This window comes from Geospiza fortis, unplaced genomic scaffold (genome assembly GCF_000277835.1).
Source record: "Geospiza fortis unplaced genomic scaffold, GeoFor_1.0 scaffold381, whole genome shotgun sequence".
NCBI classification, from domain to species: domain Eukaryota; kingdom Metazoa; phylum Chordata; class Aves; order Passeriformes; family Thraupidae; genus Geospiza; species Geospiza fortis.
Window position 1 is genome coordinate 3,162,822 of NW_005054348.1, and position 26,327 is coordinate 3,189,148.

At 35.7% G+C, this 26,327-nt stretch overlaps 1 protein-coding gene across 2 annotated transcripts in view; it reads left to right on the forward strand.

The window, feature by feature from the left end:
* SIPA1L2 (signal induced proliferation associated 1 like 2) overlaps nucleotides 1-26,327 on the forward strand; it is a 124,259-nt gene that overhangs the window by 84,928 nt on the left and 13,004 nt on the right. For both annotated transcript variants that reach the window (XM_031058754.1, XM_031058755.1), the window contains 8 exons: nucleotides 8,511-8,768; nucleotides 12,344-12,427; nucleotides 13,899-14,002; nucleotides 14,221-14,324; nucleotides 15,741-16,129; nucleotides 17,558-17,782; nucleotides 19,719-19,872; nucleotides 21,812-22,031. In XM_031058754.1, coding sequence (XP_030914614.1) covers nucleotides 8,511-8,768; nucleotides 12,344-12,427; nucleotides 13,899-14,002; nucleotides 14,221-14,324; nucleotides 15,741-16,129; nucleotides 17,558-17,782; nucleotides 19,719-19,872; nucleotides 21,812-22,031 — 1,538 coding nt within the window. The remainder of the gene's footprint in view (nucleotides 1-8,510; nucleotides 8,769-12,343; nucleotides 12,428-13,898; nucleotides 14,003-14,220; nucleotides 14,325-15,740; nucleotides 16,130-17,557; nucleotides 17,783-19,718; nucleotides 19,873-21,811; nucleotides 22,032-26,327) is intronic.

A 26,327-nucleotide genomic window follows, 5' to 3' on the forward strand; every position in this document is an offset into this window, starting at 1 on the left:
GATGCTCTTATCCCTTAATCGTCTTTGATCCTTTGCTGGACCTGCTCCATATGTTCAGTCTCTCTTGTACTCTGGTATCAGGTTTACTCAGAAATTTACAGATAGTGTTTTTGGATGTAAAGCAGGAGTATCTGGAGAACTAAAATCTATTTCACCTTTGCTTGACAAGAAATGTCCCTGTCCTTGGAGAGTCCATGCATGGATAGAATCAAAACTCTGTGAATGATTGCAAACACATACCTGTGATGAACATTTAAGGCAGCTGTGACAGCTTGTCAGGAGGGAACTATTTTGTATCAAGTAGCTGTAATAATTATCAAATAACACTGAAAGCAGACATACAGATATTTTTGTCATATTTGGGGTCCATCCATCCTTGACCCACACATTACAAGTGTCTAGGAGAACAATGGTTAAAAAGCAGAAGTCTTTACATCTATGTTCCAGTACCTATTACTTTTGCTCACAGCTGGTTTTAGAGGTTTTCTACTAGGAAATGATGCATCAGATTATCTGACATATGTAGGAAAGTGCATTTGGAGGCTGAAGTCCCTCGAAAGTTTGACTTATCCTACAAAGCATATGATCTTCTGGCAGTTGGGTAGGTTTTTCTTCTCTATGTTTCAACCTGCTTTCTCAGAGTACATACTGGTGGTCTGTTCTTTTGGTTTTGGGTTTTAGGGTGGTTTTGTTTTTTGGGGTTTATTTTAGTTTGGTTTTTTTTAAGGGGGGTTTGTTGGTTTTTTTGTTTGTTTGTTGTTGTTGTTGTTTTTATTTAAATGCCATAATCTAGGGCTTCAAGTTCAGCCACTAAGATTTTGCCCACAATGCATAGATATAAAAATACATTCATCTTTGTTTCTAAAAGGATTAGTTGCATTAAAAATTTACATACATTTGCAAGAATATAAATATAATTTAAGCAAAATTAAGCAAATTTAAGCAAAAAAAAAAAAATCCAGAGTTTCTTGAAAAAATCCAAATGTATAATTTTATTGTCCGTCTTTCATTTTCTGAGCTAATTGGCTGATTTCCACTTCTTGAAAGACTGGTTTCTGCTTAGCTTTGTCTACTGGGTTTTATGAATACAAAGCAATGAGGAATTTTTCTTTGGGTTGCTTACTAGCACTCAGTCCTTGCTGGGATCAAATTCTGAAGTGAGTTTACATAGATTGGACATGAGTGCCATGGAGTGTCTTGGGAATTGTATCCTTCAAATGAAAATGAGTTTCAGGTGTGCAGGGGTGTTTCCGAAGCAGTCCCTTGAAAAAACAGCAGCCGAACTGGAGATCTTTAATTGAGTTCTTGACTTGATTTTTTTTGTCTGTTAGCTTACCCACAAATAATCTTCAATCCATCATTTTAAAAGAAAACCAACAAGATGTAATTGTGCACCTACTGAGAAGAAACTATTAGCAATAAACTATTAACAAGGATTTTTTTTTTTTTGCAAACTGTCTTGTATTCATTATTTCAGCATGAAAATAAACTATTTGAATGTTGAAGGTGCTTACAAAGAATTGTTACAGAGTGATTAGGAAATTACAGAGGAAAATTCTGCTCGATAAATGTCTTCCATTACTTAATGTAGATCCTTCTACTGAAGTCTTGACAGTAGTATATGCACAAGCAATCATGGAATAAGGCCTTTCATTTACTATCCTGTAAAATTAATGAACTTGAGACAAAGCTCCTGCTGTTTCCAGTTGCTCCAGTAATTAAATAATCATGCACAAATTAATGCAGAAATCAAAATTATTTTTGTGGCATCCGGCTGATATTTCTATAGAAAGAAGAAATTGCTATTTAAAACATAGATTCTTTAAATAACAAAGTGGTATTAGAACAAATATGTTTGTCATTGTTTTCAGATCTGAATAGGTATTTTTGTATTATATTTGTTTCTGTGCTAGGTCTGCCCCTTCAGATTTGTTGATTTGGGATTGTGTGCCTTTGAACAAGAGAATAATGATGTTCATTCTGACATCATTGCTTTCGCTGGTGGTGTTATGGTAGCTTTCAAGGACAGTATATCCTTAATCAGCCAAGTCCAATCAAGGAATTCAAGCACTTGTAAATCTATTTTAAACTGTAGATTTTGCTAGATTCTTTTCTACTACATTTAACCTATGTGTTTGTCTTAGCTCAACTACCTTTTTATATAAAAAAGAAATTTCTTGAGAGCTTATTAAGAAACTATTTCTAGGAAATTTAGAAAGCAAACAAAACTTTAAGCAAAATTTCCAGGGCTGGCTATAAACAGAAGCTGGAGAGCTGTAGGAGCAGTAGTTTCCACTATTGGTCTGAACAAGTGAGAGACTCTTTTTCTGCTGTTGTAGGTAGTTCTGAAAATGGAAATACTTTAGTAACTTTGACTGAAACTGCCTGTGGGCCATTTTTAAGTACTACTGCAATTCTTCTGAGGTTGTTTTATTCTTTTGAACCTTGCAAACTCCTCCTTACAAATGAAATAGATGTAATGACTTATTTTTCAGTCCTGGTGCTTGTTCCCTTTAAATGATTATGATTTCTTTAAAAAAATCATCTTTCTGGGGCTTTTTAAAAGTCACAGATAACCAACAGACTATAGAATGTTTGGAAAGTGCTTTTAGAAAGGGGAAGAGTCTGTGTGGTGGAATTCAGTTATTTTCACAGGGGTATTTGCTGTAAGCTAACGGGATAGTTCATAGGGGCTTCAGATTCTTAATATTTATTTACTTATTTAATAAATTAAGCCACCTGAGCTAGAAAGATGCCAAGTCTAACATCACCTGAGGCAGGTTTAAGCAGCAAAACCTGAAACTGAATGTTTGGTTATAAAAGTAGAATTTGGATATACCAAGCCTTTTAATTACCACCCCTGCTACTAATCTAAGAATAATGCAAATATCTGAAATGTCTAGATTCTGATGTTCTATAGAAGTAACTGAAAGAACTATCACTAAGAAAATGTAATTATACTAACTGGAAGCTGTACTACTTACAAAAGTTAATCCTCTCTACCCAACCAAAAAAAAAAAGGTAGAAAATGCTTAACTGTGTTTCTCATACAAATAAAGTCTTTGATTTTTTTCTGAGTGAGTTATGAATGAACTTATAGTAGGGATTAATTATAATTGCTGAAGTTAATTATGTGTACAGTTGTTACAGTCAAGCAGGAAAAAAAAATCCCTAAATGCCTGGTGAAGCGCTGTTTGTCGCTATGGAGAAATGCAAAGAAGAGTTCCAGACTCTTTTTTTTCCCCCTTTTTTCTTTTCTTCTTTCTTCTCTCTACTCATGGAATCATACTCGAATCATAGAATATTGTGGGTTGGAAAGGACCTTAAATATCATCTAGTTTCTGTCTTTATTTCTCTTTCTCATGTAACAGTACAGATGTAGAGGCTCTTTAGGAGGCCTCTGAATTGCTTGTCAGCTCACCAACACAAAGGTTCTTTTTAAAACTGCATAGTAATAAAGATCAGAAGGATAATGAGTTTATCTTCAGGAAGGAGGGACTGGCAGCTTCAACTCTTTAGCTCCATGGAGGCACTGTCAGAGTCATCACTTCCCTTAAACCGAAGTGATAGGATGGGCAGCAGGCCTGTCTGAGGTTGCTGTAAGCAATCTCATGCATCTATTGTGGTATGAAATTATTTAAATATAAAATTTATTTACTTTTTAACAATTTTTCGAATTATGTATGACTACTGTTAATGGGTTTCTGAGATGTCAGAACTTAGAATTTTTTGTCTTGACTTTTTGACCAAAATTCTCTTAGACCACTTCAGTATTATGCAGTGTCTTGGACTTGTGACTGATACAGGGGATCAGTGGAATTGAGATATTACCTCCATGAGATACTTCACAGTGTCAGGGAAGGGAAAATCTATGTATGTCTTAACTAACTACATTCTAAATCTCAGCAAAATAAGCTACTAAATTCTGCTTTTCAGTTAAATCTCTGTAACTATATGAAATTAATCTGTGTTTTATTATGTGGATTTAATAGGTTGCACAATGAGTCCTCAGGCTTGTTGTGTCACTTTGGGCACTACTGCAGTGTGAGAACAAACATGCGCTCTGACAGAAGTGATTGTTTTCAAAAACAAAGTTTGAGTTAGCAGACTGCAGTTGTTGTACTGCTGGATAAAGGCTCTTTCTAGAGCAGGACTAGATGTTTGGTGTTGAAAGGGAGATAGAAAGGGATAACTCAGTGTAATAAACTGATACACACCAATGATTCCTTCTCTATCCCTACATCTCCTTGCAATACATTGAACTGGAAGTTAAATTGTAACCAGGTATTCTGGTTATGTTGATACCCTAACAAATTCTTCATGCTTGAAATCTGCAGATACCTGGGGTCCAAATACTGAAATTGTACCCAGTTCTAGGATTTTGCAGAAAAGAAGGTTTTTGTGTAGCTATCAAGGTGACAGGGTGCTGATCATGGTACATGGAAGCTTCTATGTTTTCCGTGGAGATGGATGTTTTATTACTTAACTAGACTCCCTGCCTAATGTAGGCCCTTCACAGAGCCTATTACAGAATCTTTATATGGAATCTGAAACTAATATTGAAAGGTTTGGCTAATGTAGTTTTAAAAACTTAATGGACTGCTTGATAATTCTTTCAGAACATAAAGCTCCTTGCAGGAACATTTGAATATTGCAGATTTTATAGTGGACTCTTAAATTTTATGTTGTCATGACCTGCTAGCTGTATCATAGAGTCATGCTCTCTTTAATTGCAGAGTAGGTTTTATTAACTAAATTTTTAGTAGGACAATATGGCTCTTGAACCAAAGGTATTAGTAAGAGTCTGTGCTTTATGTTGAAGCATTGATTTAATTAATACCAAACGATGATGAAGGGCAGAAAGTGCTATAATTTCTGATGTGTGGTTACGATATGGTCGCATTTGCTTGTTAAATGTCGTGAGTCTGTTTTTCAAATGTTATATTGGATATAATTGTGAAAGACATTTGATATCCTATACTTCTTTAACATAAATTTAAGTATCTTTTTAAAACCATAAAATAGAGATATGTCTTTATGTATTCTTTAAAATGAATTTAAAAGAAATATATGAAATTTAAATTGAAAAGCTATCGTTCAATACCAGTGCCAATGTATATTCTTGCACTGGTGGGATAAGTAACAAAATCATAAGTAAAAGTTAGATAAAGGTCACATTACATATTTAAGAGGGAATTGCATTTATTTTTGTGGGGTTTTTTTCATGCAAGATACCTTACAGTTTGATCCATGGTGGGGAGTGGAAGTGGGGATTGCAGGCATGAAGTAATTCCTTCTCTGTGTTCCTGATACAGGAGGCAGCTACAATTACAATTTTACCTATCTCAGTATACTGCAGTATCTGTTCTTTAGGCAGTGCTTGTGAACCAGTGAAGCATATTTTTTCATATAAATGTTGGAGTGATACTTTTAAATTAAGGTTTAAAAGCCTTATGTGACAAAAGAAGCTATCTGAAACCATGGAAATTCTTTTTTGAACCAGTTAAAACAAGCATTCTAGGGCTCTGTTTTGAATTCATAAGCAACACTTGAATTTTTATACTGATTTGAAACAAGTTTTTATAAGCCTTTTATAAGCCTTTTTCTGCAGGAACTGTGTCCTCAATATTTTTTTTTAGTTTGTAGGAAGAATAGGTTTTCCTATGCAAACAAACAGAAAATGATAAGCAATTTTCAATTCTTACTCATTGTGGGAAAGCTTATTATTTACTATTATTATAACATGCTTTTATTAATTACCAAGCTAAGTCAAACTAAACAGTAGTAACAGTCCCTTTTGCTTTTAAAAACCATGGCTGTTTTTACAGCATTTAGAGTACTTTATGGGGAATATCTAATGAAGGACACAATCACATGTTATAACATGTGATTACAATTACAATTACATGTTATAACTTCCTCAATTACAAGATGAACTGTAATATTGATATTTTATTAACAAAAGTTGGGGAGAGGATGGTTTGTTTCTAATGCCTGAAGTCTATAGGAATGAAGAAGGGAGTGAAACAATACTAAGAAATAAGCAGAAGGGAGATTGAAATTTTAGCCTGCATAATTGTTCAACTTCTTCATCAAATAATGGAAAACTGTGTATATTTGGTCACATGAAAAGTTATGAAGTGCACCAAACTAATATTAACCTTGCTATGTCATTTCTACATTCTTTGATTGGTTTGTTTTGTATGTAAAACTTCTTAGTTAAAAACAAAAACAAAAAAAAAAAAAAAAAAAGAAAAAAAAAGGATGATGGTTATATGGCTGGAGGGTGTTGTCTCCTACACCTTCTTTCTTGCAGGCAGTGAGTGAGGATGAAAAGAAGCATGATCTTGGAACGTAAACAGTTGAAAATTACACTGGAGAAATATATTTTGTATATGCTTCAGCAGTAGAATAGTTTGCACAATTCTGTGCAATTAACTTGACCGTTTTTCATGGTGTTCCTCGTTCTAAGAGCCCAACATGTGATTCTCAGAAGCGTGGAAAAAGTTTTAAAAATTGATACATGGACTGAGGCAGTTTGAAGTGGTGTTCTGAATAACTATGGTATTTCAGGGTGGGGGGGGATGGCTGGAGAGCTACCAAATTGACCCTCTGAAATGATGTGATAGTTTTATAACAGTGATTTCTCTGTAGCACCATTCCATGTCTGTGAGAAGAGATTATTAAGGTGGTTTTACCTCCTTACGGAAGCTCAAACCAGAAGATCATGATTGCAAAATTTTGTGATGCCTCCAGAGTGTCCAGCTATGATTTGTCAGCAGAGGTTGGACATGTCAGATTTTATTGGTACATCTTGCAATGATATTTCTGATAAAAGAGTAACACTGAAAAACCAAGAATTCTGAGTTCTGCTTTGGAACATTCTAGCTCTTGAGCTCATCTTCATCAAGGTGTCTTCCACCCTATATTGGCTATTGATCTCCATTCTCAATACTTTCATCATCTATATTTTTAAGTTCTTTAACTTTTTCATGTGTTTGAGTGCCACCAGGGAGAGAGATTTAGTGGTACAGGATAAACTGGCCTATTTGCTACTAAAAAATTCAGCAGAGTGAAACATTTAGCTGGATCAGACTATGCATATACAGAGTATGTAGAATGGAATTTCGACTGTTGCTCACAGGTCTTCCCTTTGACAACCTTGAATAAGGCAGTTTGCTTTTTTGTCTAATATTTTTTCTTCCAATCTGTTTACCAGAATACAGATAACAAAAATATTCTTTGGGAGGGTTGATTCAGAAGCTTTAGTGCACAGTGATGATTCAGAAGCTTTAGTGCACAGTGATTTAATGTGTGAGAATTTATACAATTTACTTGCACTGCACATTTCTGTTACATCATTTATGCCAAGATGTTTTCAGGATTAAGACTGTAAACTCTTTACACTCTTTTGCACTTTCTCTAAGTGATTTTAATTTAGTTGCAAATGGTAAATGCTGGGTTTTTAACGCAAGCAAGGCTTGATCAAGACTCAGCTAAGGAATGGAGCAGAATTGTAGTTGAGACAGAGGAGCAAATTTCCACTCTTTCTTACTTAAACTTAATGTGTTGCTTTGGAAGTATTTAGAATGTTCTCTTCATAGATATTGATTTAGTACACGCTGTCTATCAGAAAAATGGAGATGGAATGCTGAGATCATAAAAAATCTTTAGTGATAATCAGTGTTGACTTAAAGGGTGTGTGAAGCTTCTATTAACCAATTTCTGAAACAGTAACACTTAATTATTGAATGCAGTCTGAGTTGACAGCAAATATCCCAAAGGCACACTGATCTTTTGTAGAACACTATCAGTACTTTTACCTGGGTTTACACTGTCTCTGAATACTGTTAGTATTTAACCACGCTGCAAACTTCAGGCAGAGGTGGTAAGGCAGACTGTTTCTGATCTCTCTCTTCCTTCCACTTCCCCATTTATCATCCAGGCTTACAAGTCCCTGGGAAAAGAGACATTAGAAAGACACTTTGAAAACACAGGGAAAAATATTTAGCTGCCAGTTAATCATTTGCATTGTAGTCTATGCACTCTGTCACTTGGTGGGGACAAGGTGGGATTCTAAAGGAAAGATTGCAACCCCACCAAGAAATGTTTAGTTTGCTGCAAAGCAACACACCCAATTCTGAAATTATACGAATCAATGCTCTTTTAGAAAAATTTGATGCTTTATGACTTCTAAATGCCTTGTCTCTAAAAGTTTTTATTATGTAAAATTCCAGCTGCAGATTAATTTATAGAAATTTAATATGTTCCCCATTTTGAAGGGTGAAGAGACAGTTCAAAGAACTTTGAGCACATTACAGCAAATATTTTATTTTGAAATGTTTTCTACCTGCTTGGCCTGACAGTTTTGAAGTGTTCAAAGTACAATGCTGCATGAACACCTTTGGGCACCTGAAATCAAAATATGTATATACTTCTGACTGTGAATTCAAGATTTCTCTCTCTGTTCCCTCCTGTGAGACTGATGAGCCTTTTCCTTTGTCCCACAGGGGTTGTTCAGAACTTTGTCGTATACCCATGGTGGAATACAAACTTGACAGTGAAGGCACGCCATGTGAGTATAAAACCCCTTTCAGAAGGAATACCACTTGGCATCGGGTGCCGACTCCCGCTGGGCAGCCTCTCTCTCGTGCCTCTCCAATCCTAGGAACATCTGACAGACTGCAGTGCCAGCAGCTTCTCCAGCAGGCTCAGACAGCCATTCCTCGTAGCACTTCCTTTGATAGAAAACTGCCAGATGGTGCAAGGTAATACTCTCTCTGGTTAATGCCTGCCACCTTCCTAATGTGGTTTACTTTTGAAATCTCTGCTTTCTAGAACTTTGGTGTCTTCTTTTTTAAACCTTATTTTATTGAATTTTGACAGTGTTTTTAATTCTGAGGTTGTATTAAGTATCATTCACTGGACCAGTCTGCTTGAAACAAGTGACTTTTGGTGTTTCTGTTGGAAGTAGGCTGTACTGAGGATCCACTGCTGAGGACAGCTGACCTTTCCCTTTAGTCCCAAATCAGTGAAGTGGGAAACTGCCTTATAACTTTTGGATCTTAATAATGTCCTGTTCCCCACCTTTTGGAAGACTATTTAAACAAAGAGTGTAAATTTAAACAAATGAGTGTAATCATTCCTTTAAAAATTAATTAGTTAATCTCGTTACCAAGGTATTGGCATAGTTTCAAAGGGTTCTGTAACTCATTACCAGCCCTTATGCTTTGCTTTGCTTTTAATTAAACAAAGCAGAGCTTGTGATCTGAATATGTAACACCTCATAGATGATGGGATGGTGTTCTTAAATGTTAGCTCTGTTCTAATTTAATCATAATTCTTTGTAAGATGAAACTTCATTTTTAAAGATAAAAATTTGCAAATACATTTGACCTTTGAATTATTTAGGAAAACCATACGTCTTGAGCTGAACTGTGTCCTTTATTGTTTATAATTATTTCAGCTTATGCCTTTATGGGGTGATGTAATTCTAATTTCCAAGGAAATAATTATTGCATGTTGAAAATATCTGAGTGATACAAAAATCTAAAATACTGGTCTTAACTGGGTTTAAAACAATTCTAGATGAAATTGTTAAATGCCACTATTGCTACATTGACTACGATATTTAGTAGAATAGAATTAATGACTTTTTACATTGAAATGTACAGAAATAATAGTAGTATGTATTTGAAAATAAATCTCATTTATTGCCTGGGGAAGGAAGACTCCCAGTTATGACTATTTGATCATTTGTGTTCTCCTTCTCCTCTACCCTCATCTTTATCCCCTGAAAAATTGAGAGGTGCATTTCTGAAAGCATTTAAATACCATTATAGAACTTAACCTTCACCTATATCTTAATTAAATTCTTGATAACATCTAACATAAGGAGACAATGTATCAAATGTCTAGAAATACTTCATCATTTATGAAACTTTATTAAGCATACTGTATACTGATACAGAAAAGAAATGAAGGCTTTCTGACATGCAACTCAATTCCAAAAAGACTTCACAAAACATAAGCTGCATTTCTTTTAACACTCAGCAAAGCATGTGAAAAAATGCTTAAACTGAGTCTATTCTTGTCATGAGGAAATTTCTGTATCATTTAAGCAAAACAATAGCAGAAGTGCTATACTGGGGAAGACATGATTCAGAGTATAAATAATGAAAAGAGAGGAAAGTTATGGATTCTGGCTTGTAGGTCTTGAAACATGTAAAGAAAGGTACCTAATTGGCAAAGTCTTTCCACATGGCAAGAGGCATATTATGATCTGGCAGAGAGATGAGCTTAAAACAGAAGAGTTTGAAGTAAGGTGCATTAGTACTTACAAGTAGTCCTGCAAAGGTGAAAGTGTATACTCAGGCTAGGAAAATGATGAAGAGATTTTAGAGGGTCAAAGACCCAGTATTGGTTTAAGAGGGCAAGCAGGAAGAAGCAGGTTGATAAAACAGAGAAGATTTAACAGTAGATCTGAAAATGAGCTAAGGGTGAATTCAGCAATAAAATTGTTAAGTTTAGAAATAAAAAGAGGAAGAAGCAGAAGAAATGTGGACTAGATATAGTAAGACTTAAGTAGCAAATATTAAGCTACTGTGACATATAATACTTAGGTGCCCACTCCCTGGAGGGAAATTAGAGACTGGGAGCTGAATGCTTATTCTCCTAATACAATTCCTGAGAATTAAGTGCTTTGAGAAGGCAGTCCAAGTATTTTGGTGTTGTTCAAGGAGTTTCCTCTACTTAGTCGCTTAGAAATACAAAGTTATCCTTAAGCTCTACTCCTGTTTTCACAAAGTGGCTAATTCTGTGGCAGCTACTCATAGTATGTGCCTAAGTGAAGCTTTAGGCAAACTCACTCTTCAATTTTTCCACCAAGAAGCCTCTGTGTGCTTTAGTCCCTGAGTCACACTTACTGGCAATGCATCCTATCACCTGCAATCCAGGATGGTTGGAATTTTTGTGTGAAGGAACTGTGTGAGGCAGTCATTGATGGGATTTCTGTGGTTGTCCTTTTGTGGCCACTCATTGTTTACGAGGCTAAGGGCTTCACACTTGTCCAGCAAATGGGAGGTAGACATGTTTTGTTCAGCCTTGGAACAGCACAAAGCAATATCATGGCATTGAGGACAATGTCCTAAACATCAGCCTGGGGGGTGGAAACACATGGGATCCTATTTATCCATTCCTTAATGCTGGGTCACTTAATCTGTGCACAAAATGCCTAATTCTTGGCGGTAATTACAAGTTCATGGAATTGAATTAAGCTGAAGTCTCTTGACTGCTTCACCTAATTGAGAGAGGTTCAGTCCTGTCAATACTTCTCAGAGAAAGACATGCTGAAAAATAAGGTGCTACACTATTTATTGTACATTGGCTATTAGACAAAATGTAACACCTAATGTCTTTAAAAACCAAAATATAATAGCTACTGTCTTTAAAAATTTCAAGCTGAGCAGTAACGTTGCTTATTAAAAGGTCATGTTCTTGGGAAAGTATTTTGCATAAAGAAAAAAACACCTCTTCATTTCCTCCCTGAGTACATACATTCGTTTCTACATGAAAAAGAAAAGAGGGGAGAGAAAAGAAAAAAAGATAAACACAGGGAATTGAATTCAAGATAATGTCAAGATAATTGAAGGAAATTGTGTTGTAGTTATGGAATGATTTGCAGAAGTGAAGGAAAGGATGTGATCAAATCCGAATTTAAGCATTAAATTTCAGCTGTCTGGAAATCTAACAAAACTACTTAGAGACATTGTTAAGACATGAGGCTTAAAAGTTTAAATAATTAAGTACAAAATAATACCCTTCATGAAATTTTTTTAGTTGCTTTTCTATGTCAAAGGATTAATAAAATAAAAATTTTTAAAGTATTAGAATTGCCTCTTCCAATTTTACTAGCTTTAAAATTGGAATAAGTGCCAAGGAACTAACAATCATTTCTGATCCACTATGAGAGCTTCCCACACATGAATTTAGAGACCTAATCCAGCTGCTCTGACTCCTAAGTAATCCCACTTATTCAGAACTAAAGCCAGATCTAGAGAAAGTAGGATTTGGCACTTAGTCTTTCTCTTTTTCTGCCTTATATATTCAGTTTGAAATATTTTATTTGTGAATAAATACTATACTTTAAAAATTCTTGTTAAAGTTTCATGAAACTGAGATAAGCCTTTTAAATTCCCCAAATGGATGTAACTAATTGTTCATACTGCATCTGTATTATTTATGAAAATGAATGTATTTGATGAAAAAAGCACAGCCCAGTTCAAATCTGAAACACGAAAAATACCTCAGTGCACTCTTAATGACTCTAAAATCAACATTACAGAAGTTCTCCAAGCAACCAGTCCTCATCCAGTGACCCAGGACCCAGCGGGAGCAGCCACTGGAGACAGCAAGTGGGATATGACGGGTATTGGTGATTTTTAAAAGCTTTTATTTTAATCTTGCAAGAGCTCCCATGCATCTTCTTTCTTAAGCAAAATTTTTATGGGTCTTCTAGATGTATTTCTTTTCAAACACTCTTAGTATCTTTTTAAGATGTACAGGTTTACTGATCTTTGATGTAACATGCATGCAAGTGCAATTTTCAAGTCATCTGAATTTAACTCTTTCGAATAATATTTTTAAATTCAGGTAAATGAGAAATGGTTCTTAGGTTTATTTTCACTGTAAAAGGCCAGAAATCAGCTAGTAGCTCAGAAGTAGAACAAAATAGTAATACTTCCTCCTCCTGTTTCAGGAGGAAGGAGTTTGACTAAAAAAAAAATCTTTATGGCCTTCAAAGGTTTTGTTTCCTGCTATGTTTGTTTTGGTAACACCCATTCCCTAGCATATGTCCTCAAAAAAGTAGAAATTCCAGAGGTTTTTTCTTCCTAAAAGGTTGTGCATAGATGGTCCTTTTGCATCCCTGTTAATCCCTTGATACTGGAATTTCAGAACTTAGCTGTCTGTATATAAAAGACCACCCCAATATAACTCATCTTATAAGAATATTATGTAAGAATATTATGTTCTAAACGAGTTTAAATTTATGACTTTGTTGTATATACACTGCTACTGAAAGCACTCCTGTTAGAAAATGTTGAGCTATGGCAGTATCTACAATAAAGTAATACAAAAGCATTCCAGACTTGCCAAGTGGCTTTCAGAAGCTACTTTTCAGAGAAAAAAAATGTGAATATTGAAAGCATCAGCTTCACTCCTTGAAGCTTATTAATGCTTTGGCATGATTGATTGTGGATAAGATATTCCATGTAGCAGATATATTTGCAGTATCTTGTAGGCTCTTCAAGGAATTTCACATAACTCAGTGAAATCTCTGGCAGCTAAATAGATGGTAATAATTCAAATAAAACCATAGCTCTTTTTTTTTTTGACAGTCAGCTCATCAAAATGCATTTTGTGTCATTTTTTTCCAGCACAGTTATTTCTAATAACAATCTAGGTTTTAGTTTGTTGCTTTGTGAAATGCTTAAACTTTTGCAGTGAAATACAAAGCAATGGATCTGGTACTAACTTACATATTCTCAGTGTGAAACCCTGCAAAACTACGATTACTTTCTGGGGGGCTTAGATCACAAAGAGGTTAAGCATATATTACCATGGTTCTTCACTGCAAAAGCCTTTGGGTTTATCGCCCCAAGAATACATTTCTTCTTAAAGTTCAGGGTCTTCTTGGCATGTTCACACTTCAGATATAGTAGTGTGCTTTTGAAAAAATGGCCTATAAATATTTCTATGCAGTGTTTGGAAACGTTTGGGAATTATGATTATTTTTAAAAGTCACAAAATACTTGGTTTTAAGAGTAAAAAGTGGTGTGGTTCATCATGTCTTGCAGAATAAAAACCTTAACAGCTTAATTTTCTGCTTACATTAAAAGATGCCAGTCCCCTTTGCTCCATGAACATCACCAAGGTTCAGGCTCACTGGAGTGTGAAGGAGGCAGAGAACGAGAGGAAACTTTGGAAGGAACTAGACATTCTGGTAATAAAGCCCACTGTATCTTTCAAGTACATGTTCTTTGCAATGCTGTGCCTGTTGAAATGCAGCCACCTCCCTGTGTGGAGGTTTGACTCACTGAGAGCGTGTCATGTGGCAGTAAAAGTTACAACATTCTGCAAAGATACCTGTGTCTGATTGCAGAGTGTGCAGGTTTGAAAGCTGATGCTGAGTGGTGTGCCTTTCTCCATTATTTTTGCCAGAAGCCAAGTGGCATGCACCATCAACCAAAGTCCTGAGCTCCTACAAAGAGCGAGCTTTACAGAAGGAAGGCAGTGGCAAGGAGTCACCAAACAAGCTTTCACATGTAAGTCTTTTCCTTGGATTTCATTCAGAACTCTAAAAACAACCCCCAAAATAGCAACAACAAAATACTACTCTGGACTTACAGAAATAAATCTCAAAAAATACATTTTAGTAATTTATAAAGACCACTGTGTGTTTTAGGAGGCAAACATTATGCTCACCCAGATGTGGGATGAATCAAATATGCTTAATCTTTGTTTACAAACTCAGAATTCCAAGAGAGCTTGGGTTTGGGGCATTGAGGAGATAAAACTGGTATAGTCTCCACTCAGCTGTGAATCTATAGCTTCATTTATACTGGCTTGTTTAATATGTGAGTATTTAATCACCCTTTAAAAGAAAATAAAATTATATTTACCATACCGCTTTTCATCTTATGCGAAATACCCAAGGAGTGTAATTATCAGTAAGCATTATAAAAATGTAAGTTGTGTGCTGGGAATGCTGAACAGATCTTTTAGTCTACCTTGTTTAGTAGCTTGTCTTTAGTAATGGCAAAATCCTCAACAACCTAATGATGGAAAGTACATAATGTTTGTTACCTGGAAAATCTGCTATATGTAGTAGGAGTCTTTACAGTGTAAACTTACATTTTATGTGTGAGCAACAGCATCTCCTAGCATCTGCTAGGGGAGGGATCTCATGAAAAAAGTCACCCTTCTCATTTATATCCTACCTAAAAGAAGTCCATTTGCCCTAGCAGAAGTCCATCTGCCTTTATTCTGGCTACTGTCACAGACATAAGTTAATCCAACTCTCTGTAAAATTTATTTTAAAAGGTAAATAACAAAACCCCTGGACTTTATTGGCACAAAAGTCTGACGTAATTATTCCACTTCAATAGCCATGCTTAGTTTAGGGCCTTATGACTTGAGTTACTTTCATCTGGTACACATACATCACAATTGGCTTCAATTTAACTAGCCACACATCCAATTGGATTGGATCCAATGAGCTGCATATTTCAGCTACACTGAGAAAAAGCCAACAATAATTCAGTCTTTGGTGATTTTCAGATTTGCAGTAGAGCTTGTTTAAACAAATAATTACTGAGGCTTCTAGCTTTAACAAATGCTTATTTTAACTGTTCAAAAATGCAATTTTATGGATGTTAAGCAGGTTCTATAATCAGAAAATTCAATTCTGATTTTAAGATTTGTGATAGAAGATGGAACCAAAGCCTTTTTATTTGCAGTGACATCAACCTTTAATGTGTCTAGCCAGCTGTGCAATTCATTTCACAGAAACTGGTGGTATAATTGGCTCTTTTCATACTTTGCAGTTATATGATAGCATACTGTAAAAAAAATCATAAAATGGTCTTTGAATAGCACAAATGCTGTAATTTATATGAAAATAGATCTCTTACTATTTAATTTGAGGGGGATGTCTTTTGGTTTGTTTTCTTGTTGTTAAGATTGGGGACAAAAGCTGTTCCAGCCACTCCAGCAGCAACACCTTATCCAGCAATACATCCAGCAACAGCGATGAGAAGCACTTCGGTTCTGGAGACCTGATGGATCCCGAGCTGCTTGGATTAACCTACATAAAGGGAGCTTCCACGGACAGCGGGATCGATACGGCACCCTGCATGCCGGCGCCACTGCTGGCCCCGCTGCACCTGGCCTGCAGCAGGTCCGCAGTGCACTGCCACACGGAGCAGTGGCCGGAGCCTTCGGAGCCTCCCGGGCCCGACGAGGACCCAGCCAAGATCTATGCTGTCCATAGCTACGCCTCTGCTATCTCCGCCAGCCACACGGCTGAGGGCAGCATGGGAGACCTGAGCGAAATCTCCTCTCATTCCAGGTGTGTGCTTCTTACAAACCAGGGCTTATGGATTAGGGGTTAACTTACAGGTAACGCTTCTGTGTTGGTTTGATTCTGTTTACCCCTCTTTTAAACTGAATTTAAAAGATTTTGATGTTTTTGTTGTATTCAAATGCCTGCATGAACAGTTTTCAAGTAATTTTTGATGAGTCTGCCTGGACAGCATAGCCAGACCTCCCTGATGGTGGCCTTATACATGACCCTTGCAAATTGCTTAGGTTTTTAAAATTGGGAAACATCCTTGAGTAAAATAGACATTTTCACCTAGAACTTCTTTCACATACTTTTGCTTTGCTGAGGGAAATCAGAAAAATTTTGACAATTTTTACATACAAAGAAACTGCATTGCATACCATCCCCCCAGATTTACATTATTCTGATGTATGCTTTGCAGTTTTGCTGTTGAACAGCATTTATGATTGATTTTCAGCTTTTCTTTTTGTTACCAATGAAACATCTGCATGGTACATCTGTTGTAAAGCATGTTGAAAGTACACTTTTATAGATGGTTGCTTTTATCTTCCAGTTCCCATTTTATGGTGACTTTGAAATTGAAGCTTTGGTCTATGTGTTAACGTTTTTACTCTGTAAAGGATAGAAGGAAATTGTTTGTTCTTCTTTCCCTCTGATTTTCCTGTTTTCAGTGTCAATCAGTACAGGAAAATAAACAAATAATATCTTGAGTACTGATTTACTTATATGCTTGACATGAGTAAATTTGTCTTCTATGGTTATTCTGAAGAAATTTATTCTTCAAGGCAGTGTTTATTTCGTTTATTTGAAATAGGTTTTAGAGTCTTCACTAAAAGTATGTCTTAGTACCTACTGGTGCTATTACTCATAATAACAGGGGTTGTTAAAATTATCCAGAGGATTGTCTTGTTGAACTGAAATTTACTTCTGTTAAATTTGCTGGAAATTTAATATTAGTGTGTGTGATTGAAAGGCACAGCCTAATCTTGCATCAACTGGCAAAATTATTGTGAAATGGAAAAGCACACAGGTTTTATGATTAGGGAGATATTTGAGTAATTTCCCTATGTAGTTCTTTATGTAGATGTGTGTGTACATATTTACTTAAAATTTCACACACAAATTGAATATATATATATATCTTGGATTTAGGCTTTTGGTTTTGATTCACATCAGTTTGCATTGGCATTTCAGCAGGCTGAATTCCATGCATTGTTTCTTCTAGAAACTCATCACAATTCTGTTTTCAAAGAGCTTTAATGTGTACACAGTTGGTGTGTAGAAAATTACTGTGCCAATTTTGCTTCATTGATTTTAACCTTCAGAAAAACTTAACTGTGGGAATTATTGCTGCATACCAGGCAAAGCGTTTCTGATTTGTTGTTGCACAGCATATTTAATTTTTCCTTTTGTGTGTTTGGTTCACTTTTCCAGTGGGTCACATCACTCAGGAAGCCCATCCACACACTGCTCTAAAAAGAGTGGCTCCCTAGATACCTCCAAAGTTTATATAGTGTCACAGAATAGCAGTCAACAGATGTCTGGGTCGATTTCAAAACCCTACCACAGACAAGGAGCAGTGAGTAAATATGTCATTGGATGGAAAAAATCAGAAGGAAGTCCTACACCTGAAGAATCTGAAGTTTCAGAATGTCATGAGTAAGCACTCTGTTTTACTTCATTGGGGGAAGAAGGGTAGTGAAAACCAATTTTAAAATAGGATAGAAAAAAATTACAAATTCTGTTTTGCCTTTAAATGCTCAGGGGTTTTTTCTGTACCTTTATGTATCTAATGAAGCTTAACACTTGAATAGTCCATGAGAAATGTGTTGTTCTTAGGTGGAAGAAAAAGGCTTGAACTCAAAGGAAAACATGCAGTACCTCAAATATAGAGTGATAATACTTTCACAATGGTGCCTCCGTAATCAGTAATGTTTGGATCTGCTTTTGAAAGCTAGCCTTGAAATTCCTGCTGGCTTCAAAATCATCTTCATGGACAATGTATTTGTTGTTTCTCAATAAACCATAGCCAGTCACTGTCTATCTCAAAAAATTGACAAGATGACATGCAGTAATGTATGTAACATTTATAATTGATATAATGTAACACTTTCAAATGTTAAATTTGGATTATTCTTTGTTTAATGGGAATGGGTTATTTTTATCTAATACCTAATTTTGCATATGCGTGCATATTTATGGCAAGAGTAATATTTAAAAATATATGCTAGAATATATATGCTATGAAATGAATCTGAAGTTAAGCTCTTATATTCATAATTTTTAAAGACATTACTACCCTCCTGTCCTGGTTATATGTGTTCCTTTGTGTTAACAGAGGGATGATCTTGTTTCTCTCCCATTAATTAATGTTTTAATTACATAAATTGTTTGGACATAGTAGTATTTAAATTATAGTGGGCTAACTTCAGGGTTTCCCACAAATTTTTGGATTTTGAAATCAACGAACTACTGAAACAATGTCTCCTTATTTTGACTGGCAGCCTTAAAATAAAATTCCCTAATGAATTGGGATATTTAGACTAAAAATTGAGAAATTATCTTCAAGAGATAGTTCTGTTCAAGAACTATTAATTGAATATGACAACACTTCCTATATCAAAAAATATTTTCAGATTTTTCCATGACATACACAATTCCCTCACCTCTTTCTTTCTAGGAAAGCTCTCTATATCAAAGAGAGGAAATATCTCTCCAAGGATAATTATGTTGAAATAAAATAGCATCTCTAATTAGCAGTGATGATGAATATCAGGTCAATTGCTGAATGTTGTGCCACTGTAGGTTATAATTCACTGAGAATTACACCTTACCATAGCAAAGCTTATTTTCTCTCTGCTGAAGACAGTCACTAATGAGGCTGCACTTGGCAGAGAGCAATGGCTTCCAGTGTGTGTTGTCTGTGAGTTGCAATCTCCAGTTCCTTCCATTACATTCAGCCTGTTAAAGCCCTGTCTCTCCTTTCTCACTGGAAGGAGCTGAAGGTTAATAATTCAGTTTGAGAGTCTTTTGTTGACTGTAACTAGATTTTTATGTGCTGATAGTTGGAGAAGACACCTTTTTAATTTATCTAAATAGCTTTATGAAATTGCTTATAATAAAATATACTTACACCGGGCAATTGATTGCCAATACACTTCAAACATTGCTGTGATGACCATAGTAATTTTGCCAGATTGTGAAGCTGGATGCAATATTGTACTGTAAAATATTGGGTTTTTTATTTGCTATGGAAGTCAAAGTATTTTGTTGTGAACCGTTGGAAATGTTGAAAAAAAATATAACTTTTGTATTGATAGAGAAGTGTGGTGTGTAAAAAAGAGAGAGGCAAGCTAGGAGAAACAAGGATTATACTTTTTGAAATTGTTCTTTAGAATTCCTAAGCTCCATTTCTCAGTGGTTTAAGAATTTCATTTTGTACCCACAAACAGCTTCATAAAGGTTAAGCGACCAAAAAAATTTTCTAAACAGTGTGCTGTGTCAGAAGATAATTCTAACAACTTTCACTTTGACAGAAAATGATTGCAGTCTTTCAAATCCAATTTCTTGCTAAAAACACCCATTTTCTCAACAGAGTGTATGATGATATTGATGCTGTGTCTGCATCGAGTCCACTCCAAACTTCTGTCAGGAATGCTATTGTTGAAAGCCAGCAAATCTTGTCCAAAGAAGATTTTCTGAAGTTGATGCTGCCAGACAGCCTCTCTATGGAGGAAGGGAGAAGAAAGGTTGGCTACTTCCTCTGGCTCTATGTGTTTCAGTCTTTCAGTAACCTTAGAAATGGGTTTCTGGTATGCCCAAAATTGCTATACAGAATGCCATATTGTTTTGTACAAGCTAAGTTTATTCTATGGGGATGACCATAAGTCCCAAAATATAATTTCCCACTAGGATGGGAAATGTTTGTTTGATGATTATTTATAAAATCCAGTATTTGTTTAAGTATGTCTTTGCTTAGCTTGACCAGTGTAGGTTAAGCAACTTCATTATAATTTGAAAGATTAAAAGTGACATTTTCAATGAAGGAGGCCTAAATTTGTACATCTTGTGTGATATTAGAACACATGAATAAAAGTAGCCCACTTTCCTCTGCCCTGTAATAGTACCAACAATTTGCTAGAAATCTAGATCAGTTTCGTGTGGGTATCAGTGGCAGCTGCTCTGAAGGCATAATTGTCAGTGCTACTGGAGAGCCTGGGTCTAATCCTTATAGTATGAAGACAGTTGATAGAGCTTAATAGTTCACAGTATGTGGATAGTGATCTTAAAATTTGCTGCTTCCCAAAGTAAATGGTTCTGAATGCTATGCTTAATGTGGAATAAAGAACAAAGCAATTAAATTACTTGAGATAATTGTCACACTTCCATATTAAGCCAATGTTCTCTTAACCCACTGTGTTTATACAATATGCTAAATAGCATAATCATCATGTCTGAACAAAAGTAGCATATGGGAACCTTCTAAATGCAGAGTTGAATTTAAAATTCAGATAATCTATATTTTATAATATGAGGTATGTTATGTGTGCATTATACATGCTTTTGTGGGTCATGTCCTAGAGGTTTTTATGATTTATGATTGATACAATAATTGGAGGGGTTTTGTGAAGATTCCAAGAACTGCCAGTGTTTCTGGCTGCCTAAATAAGAATCAACTAAGAGAGAGGAGATGTGGCTGAGATAAATGACTGCTATCCTTTCCTCTCCAAGGCACCTAAACAAAAGTTAAGTGAGACCACAAGGAGCCCCAGCCACAGGAGTTGACAGTGTACAGTCTGTGGCTATGCCTTCATAGAGGATAATAATCTGGATATTGGTGAGCCAGTTACCTTTGGCAGTGAAGTCAGAAATGAATATGTGAGATTCCATGGTATATTCAGTGTTTGCAAAAGCTGTTCCTCTTAAACATTTGTTCTGCATAGGAAACATGGAACACACAATTAATCACAAAGGAAACGTGTAATTGTATGCAGGACAAACCAGTAGAATAATTAAAGCTTTGATTGTGCTTTGTAGATGTAAAGAAAAATGTATTGGCAGTGCTGAGAAATAACTTACAAAGTGGAATGGTCCAGCTTTACAATACAGCAGCATCTTGTTTTACTGTAGATATTTGGGTTGTGGTCTAAGTAACTTTTTGAAATGCATAAGCAGTTTTCACTGAACCCTGTTACCCTCTTTTGTGATATCAAGAGAGATGCAGTGTTTCAAGTAATTTTTGTCATCCAATGAATTATGTGGCAGCATATATCAGTTCAGAATGCTTAACAGTAAAGCATGGTCATTTCAAATTAAAATCAAACAGTTCTGTGTATAGTCTTGCATACATATAGCCAGAGTTGGTAACCTCATACATTTCTGTAAAACATTGCTGTCATAAGGCTATGAAGTTTTCATTTAACATTTCATGATTACTAAAACAGCACAGTATCTGATTAATTCATGGTGATATATTCCAAAATATTGAGAGGAAGCCTGAATATCCAATTCAGTAACTCTTTTGAGGCCCCAGTAGATCTGATATGGCAGAAGAAATCTCTGATCTTCTATATTAGTTCAAGAATTCCAGAGTGCCTGTCCAGGAAAACACTCCCAAGAGCTGATGATAGGGATATGATTCTATGAATCACTTCAACCAGCAATATGTGTTCTTATTTTTATCTTTAGTTTTCATGTTATGGAAACCTTTCCCCCCGGAGGACGCTGTACCGCACGCTCTCTGATGAAAGCATATGTAGCAATCGAAGGGGATCTTCCTATGCCAGCTCTCGGAGCTCAATGATAGACCAGGCCTTGCCAAATGACATCTTGTTCAGCACTACTCCACCATACCACAGCACATTGCCTCCCAGAATGAGCCTGACTCCTGGAATGGGAAATCTGAGAAGTAAGTCATTGTCGCTGTCATTGCTGAGTTTGGAATATTTGTAGAACACTCAAACGAATCACCAGGTATTAAGTGAGATTTTACTTTTAAGGTTAAATTAAGAAATGTCAATTGACTGTTCTAGTTATCCTAGTAAAAAAATATTTGGTCAGCGGTACATGCTCATGCTTGCTATTGTTTCATATTTATCATGTTTGGAGACAATATTCACTTTACTTTCCAAAGAATTTTCATGAGATCACTGATAGGCAAAAGCTTTATCTGAAGATATTTCTAGTTATCATTTTATTTTCCAGTGGTGACCTAATTAAGCCAAGCTGACCTGTTTTTTGTTGTTTTGTTTTTTTATTTTATATGCATTTGAATTATTGAAATATTCACAAATATATTTGAAATAATAGCTTAATGGAACAGTTTTTATTTAGATGATCCATTTAGTAACATCTTAAAAGGAAATGTACAATAAATGTTCAGTTTGACTTCTATTTCCAAATTGAATTTGCTGGTACTTTTTTAACATACTACTAAAAGCTTTACAAATGACATTTCATTTTTAATGGCAGAAGAAGAGTAGTCTGAGGTGCTAAGTTAAAATTATTTTATGAATGTGATTTTTTACTTGTGAAGTTTTTGTATATGAGACCTTTATTATCTGCTTAGCTTGCAATAATTCCAGGATGAGCTATGAAGTTTGTAGTAATTTTAAAAAAATCAAATGAAAAGCCCAAATCAACACAGATAGATATGTATATTTAGGTTAAATATCTATATTTGTTTACTTAATAAGAGTGAATTGTTTTTTCAAAAATGCTGAATATATATGCTTTTCAGTTAGTTTAGGCTGGCGTATAGGGGACACCTGGAGTTGACATGCAATCTGGAAAAAAACCCTCTTTTCTTTAGCTACTCTAATTTTGCATCACAGCTGACTGCAATTTAAAAAATGGACCCTGAAGTCCATAGTTAAGAAGCCGTGGGTGAATTTCTTGAAAGCATTAAAGACATTTTAGGCCCATGTCCAGGGAGAATGCAGCCAGATGATTTAAAAGAAATAGCAATAAAAAGGGCTCTGTCATTCATCATGTCCTTCAGCAACTAGCAGTCATCCCCTAACTTTGAGAAATAAGCTTCATATACAAAACACTTTTCTAGTTAGAGTGGCCTCAGCCATGAGACCAAGTTTTGATCACTAACCACTGGTTAATTTTGAATTGGTATCTCAGACAAATGCTAAATTCCTGCCTCGGGTGGGCATGCATGCTTGGTGTACCTTTTGCCATTCTAAAAATAATCTTCTATCACAGTGAAACTATTTACTATAAATTTAATCTGAGAGGATCCTATTCCTTCACACATAGCAAATGGAGATCTGTTTTGTTTCTCAGGAGATTAATTCAGTGGATTTTTGTAGTCTATGAAGGAGCTGTATAGTATACAAAGTTAGGCAACCTGATTGTATTTTCTTTTTTTGTTTTTCTCTGTATTAGGCCTTGTTTTTTAGAGCCATTTCTTGTGCATGTAAACATGCAATGAGATCAAACCTTCAGCTTGCTTTTCTTCAGGAGATTGGCACAAAGCAATTAACTGTGTACATCCAAGCTTTATGCTGCTCCTCCAGCAGACATATTTTAGTGAGTTTTGTATTAGTTCTGTCTTAGACACCTAATATTTCATTCTTGCTGCTTCTTAGATACAGAAAGTTAAATATACACATATGTAACTGGAAAAAAACCCCATTAAATCAGTATCCCGTCAGTCAAAAACTGATCCAAGGCAATTCGTGCTGTTTTCATATGCAACCTCTATTTTCTGCTTCTGGTTCTGTGTTTTAAAAGTGCTTATCAATGCCAGCTATATAGAATCTGTTGTGGTGTTTGTTTCAAGGATGATTTGATTGGTTATGTGTAATTACTCTGAAAAAAAACACATCATGGCTTGCCCACCTATGTTTCAAAAATAAGTTTAGTCAGTATCTCCATATGAGAAACTAACTTTGGTTCTTTTTAGGAAGGTTTTATGTAGTCAGTGCCTAGTAGGTATTTACGTTCTACAGCAGTGATGTGAGAGGTTTCTTTTTCATTTATAATTTTAACATAAGGTTGTGGTTTCAGATATCAGGATTCATATCCTGTCATAGTAATGTCTTTTGTGTATGATCTCAAAGCATTTTAATTTTACTGATATTTAATGTTTATAGATATCAGTGGAAATAGCATGGTTTTGGCTGAAATCAGTTTTAGAAAGGTATATTCTTGCACATTATCCAGCATGAAATACTGTGGCAGCACCAAATCTCATGAGGCCCCTCTAGCAAGGCAAAGAGTGTGATTAATAGGTAAGCAAGGCAGCACCAAAACCAAAGAGTAATCGGTGACCCTGAAGGCTTTCAGTTTACTGGGAAATCAGAATTATGAGACAGAATGACCACACAAATAAAGAAACAGAAACTTCATGTCTGTGTGATTTTGACTGGGAGAAGATAATGGGAAAAGTGAAGCTATAGGGCTTTTTAATTATTGTTTTATCACTGGGGAAGTGACATGAAAAAACCAATTGCTTTCAGTAAAGCCTGAATTGCAAGGTCTGACAGTCCAGTGCTGTTGATTGCAAACAGTACACAAATGTGGAAATATTAATTTAATTTTATCTTATTTTTAAATGAAACCAGAAAGGAGAATTTGTGTAGGTAAGAACTCTGTAATTTTGGAGACATTAGGGATTCCCTGACTGAGACAGTGCTGTTCCTACTGAGTGATTCTAACATGCAGTTGCAGGTACAAATCTATGCCCTTCTTGAAAATTCATGGCAGATGAATGAGCAGGGAAAGAATTAAAACAATGAGAACCACTGATACTGAAGGAGTGTAATAACTTAAGTGGGGAACCCAGGGAGACACATGGAGACAATCTCATTTACACATCAGGCACTGTGGTCCACTCTGTCATGAAGCACAAAAAGAAAGGGGAAAGAAAATGCCCTAAGTGATAAAGTGCCAGGATGTTCCTGTGCTGTGAGGAAAGGAGCAAGATGCAGAATAGTTGCAGTGAAGAGGGTCATAAGGAAGGGAATATTTTAAAGTGGTATACTGACAAACTCTGAAAGTTCTCAGATTACACATGACATAGGGAAAAGGCCGCCAGAAGTGCAGGAAGTGTCTCTGCAACTATGTTCATAGATGAAAGTCTTATCTACAAACTGCCTTACTGCCCATGTTAGCTTCAATCCAAAACTAAACTTGTTAAGTTTAGTTTAAGATAAGAAGCAGTATTAAAATGAAAGAGCATCACTGTATATTGGTGATGTGCAGTGGCAGGAGTTTGGAAGTCAGTTTGTCAGCAAGCAGATCAAGGCTGTTGATTAATTCAGACAACCAAAGGAGAACATGTTTGGTGTTATCTGTTCTCACACAGTGAATGGTTCACCTTACTACACCATGAGGCTGTCTTCAGTAAGAGAAGGGAAGGAAAAAGTGGTTATCAGGAGCACATGTGCATGAGAGCCTATGAGCAGCCTGGCATCCTTGAAGCAGGGCAACCCTGGGCAAAACTAAAGAAGGGAAGGGATCAGCAGGCAGATTTTGTTGCTTAAGAGGACTATAGAGATATAATTAATGATTGCAGGAAAGGAAAACAGACATCCCACAGAGTGTGGGATTTACATTTCTGTGAGATTTGATATATTTCTTCACCTGCAGCTGCTTTGGAGAGAATTTACTTGTTAAATGACATGTCTAGTTTGAAGCAAGGAGTACTTAGCAGATAGTTTTTTCATTATCTACAGTCTCTGCATTAAAGTAGTAGTCCCAGCTGAAGCAGGATAATTGTCTTGGAAGTAATATAGGTTAAGTCAGGTGAATCCTTCTTCTTTCTGCATAACTAGCTACTTTTTGAATATGGATGTATGTGGGACCAATAACCACCAATTTCAGGAGCTGTGTTGGAAACTGAACTGACCACATAATTTTAAAAATAGGGACTCTTGATAGTGCTTTATACTTTTATGCATCAGTAATAAAAATAAATAAAATTCCTAAGTGTAGGAAGTGACACAACTGAAAAGACTGGAAACTACAAGATTAATAATTTTATGCCAAAAGGAGTACAACAAATAAAATAATCTTTAAAACTGAAGATAACACTGAAAATGTTTCCTCAAAGGAAATTGTGTTGCTTCAAAAGTCAGTCTTGTGCACAGTAAAGTAGTGGCCTATTAGATTAGGCGTGTCCTTCTGGACATACAGAGGTGGGAATGCTTAAGCATCACTTGCCACCTTTGCACAAATCAAAAAGGGAAAG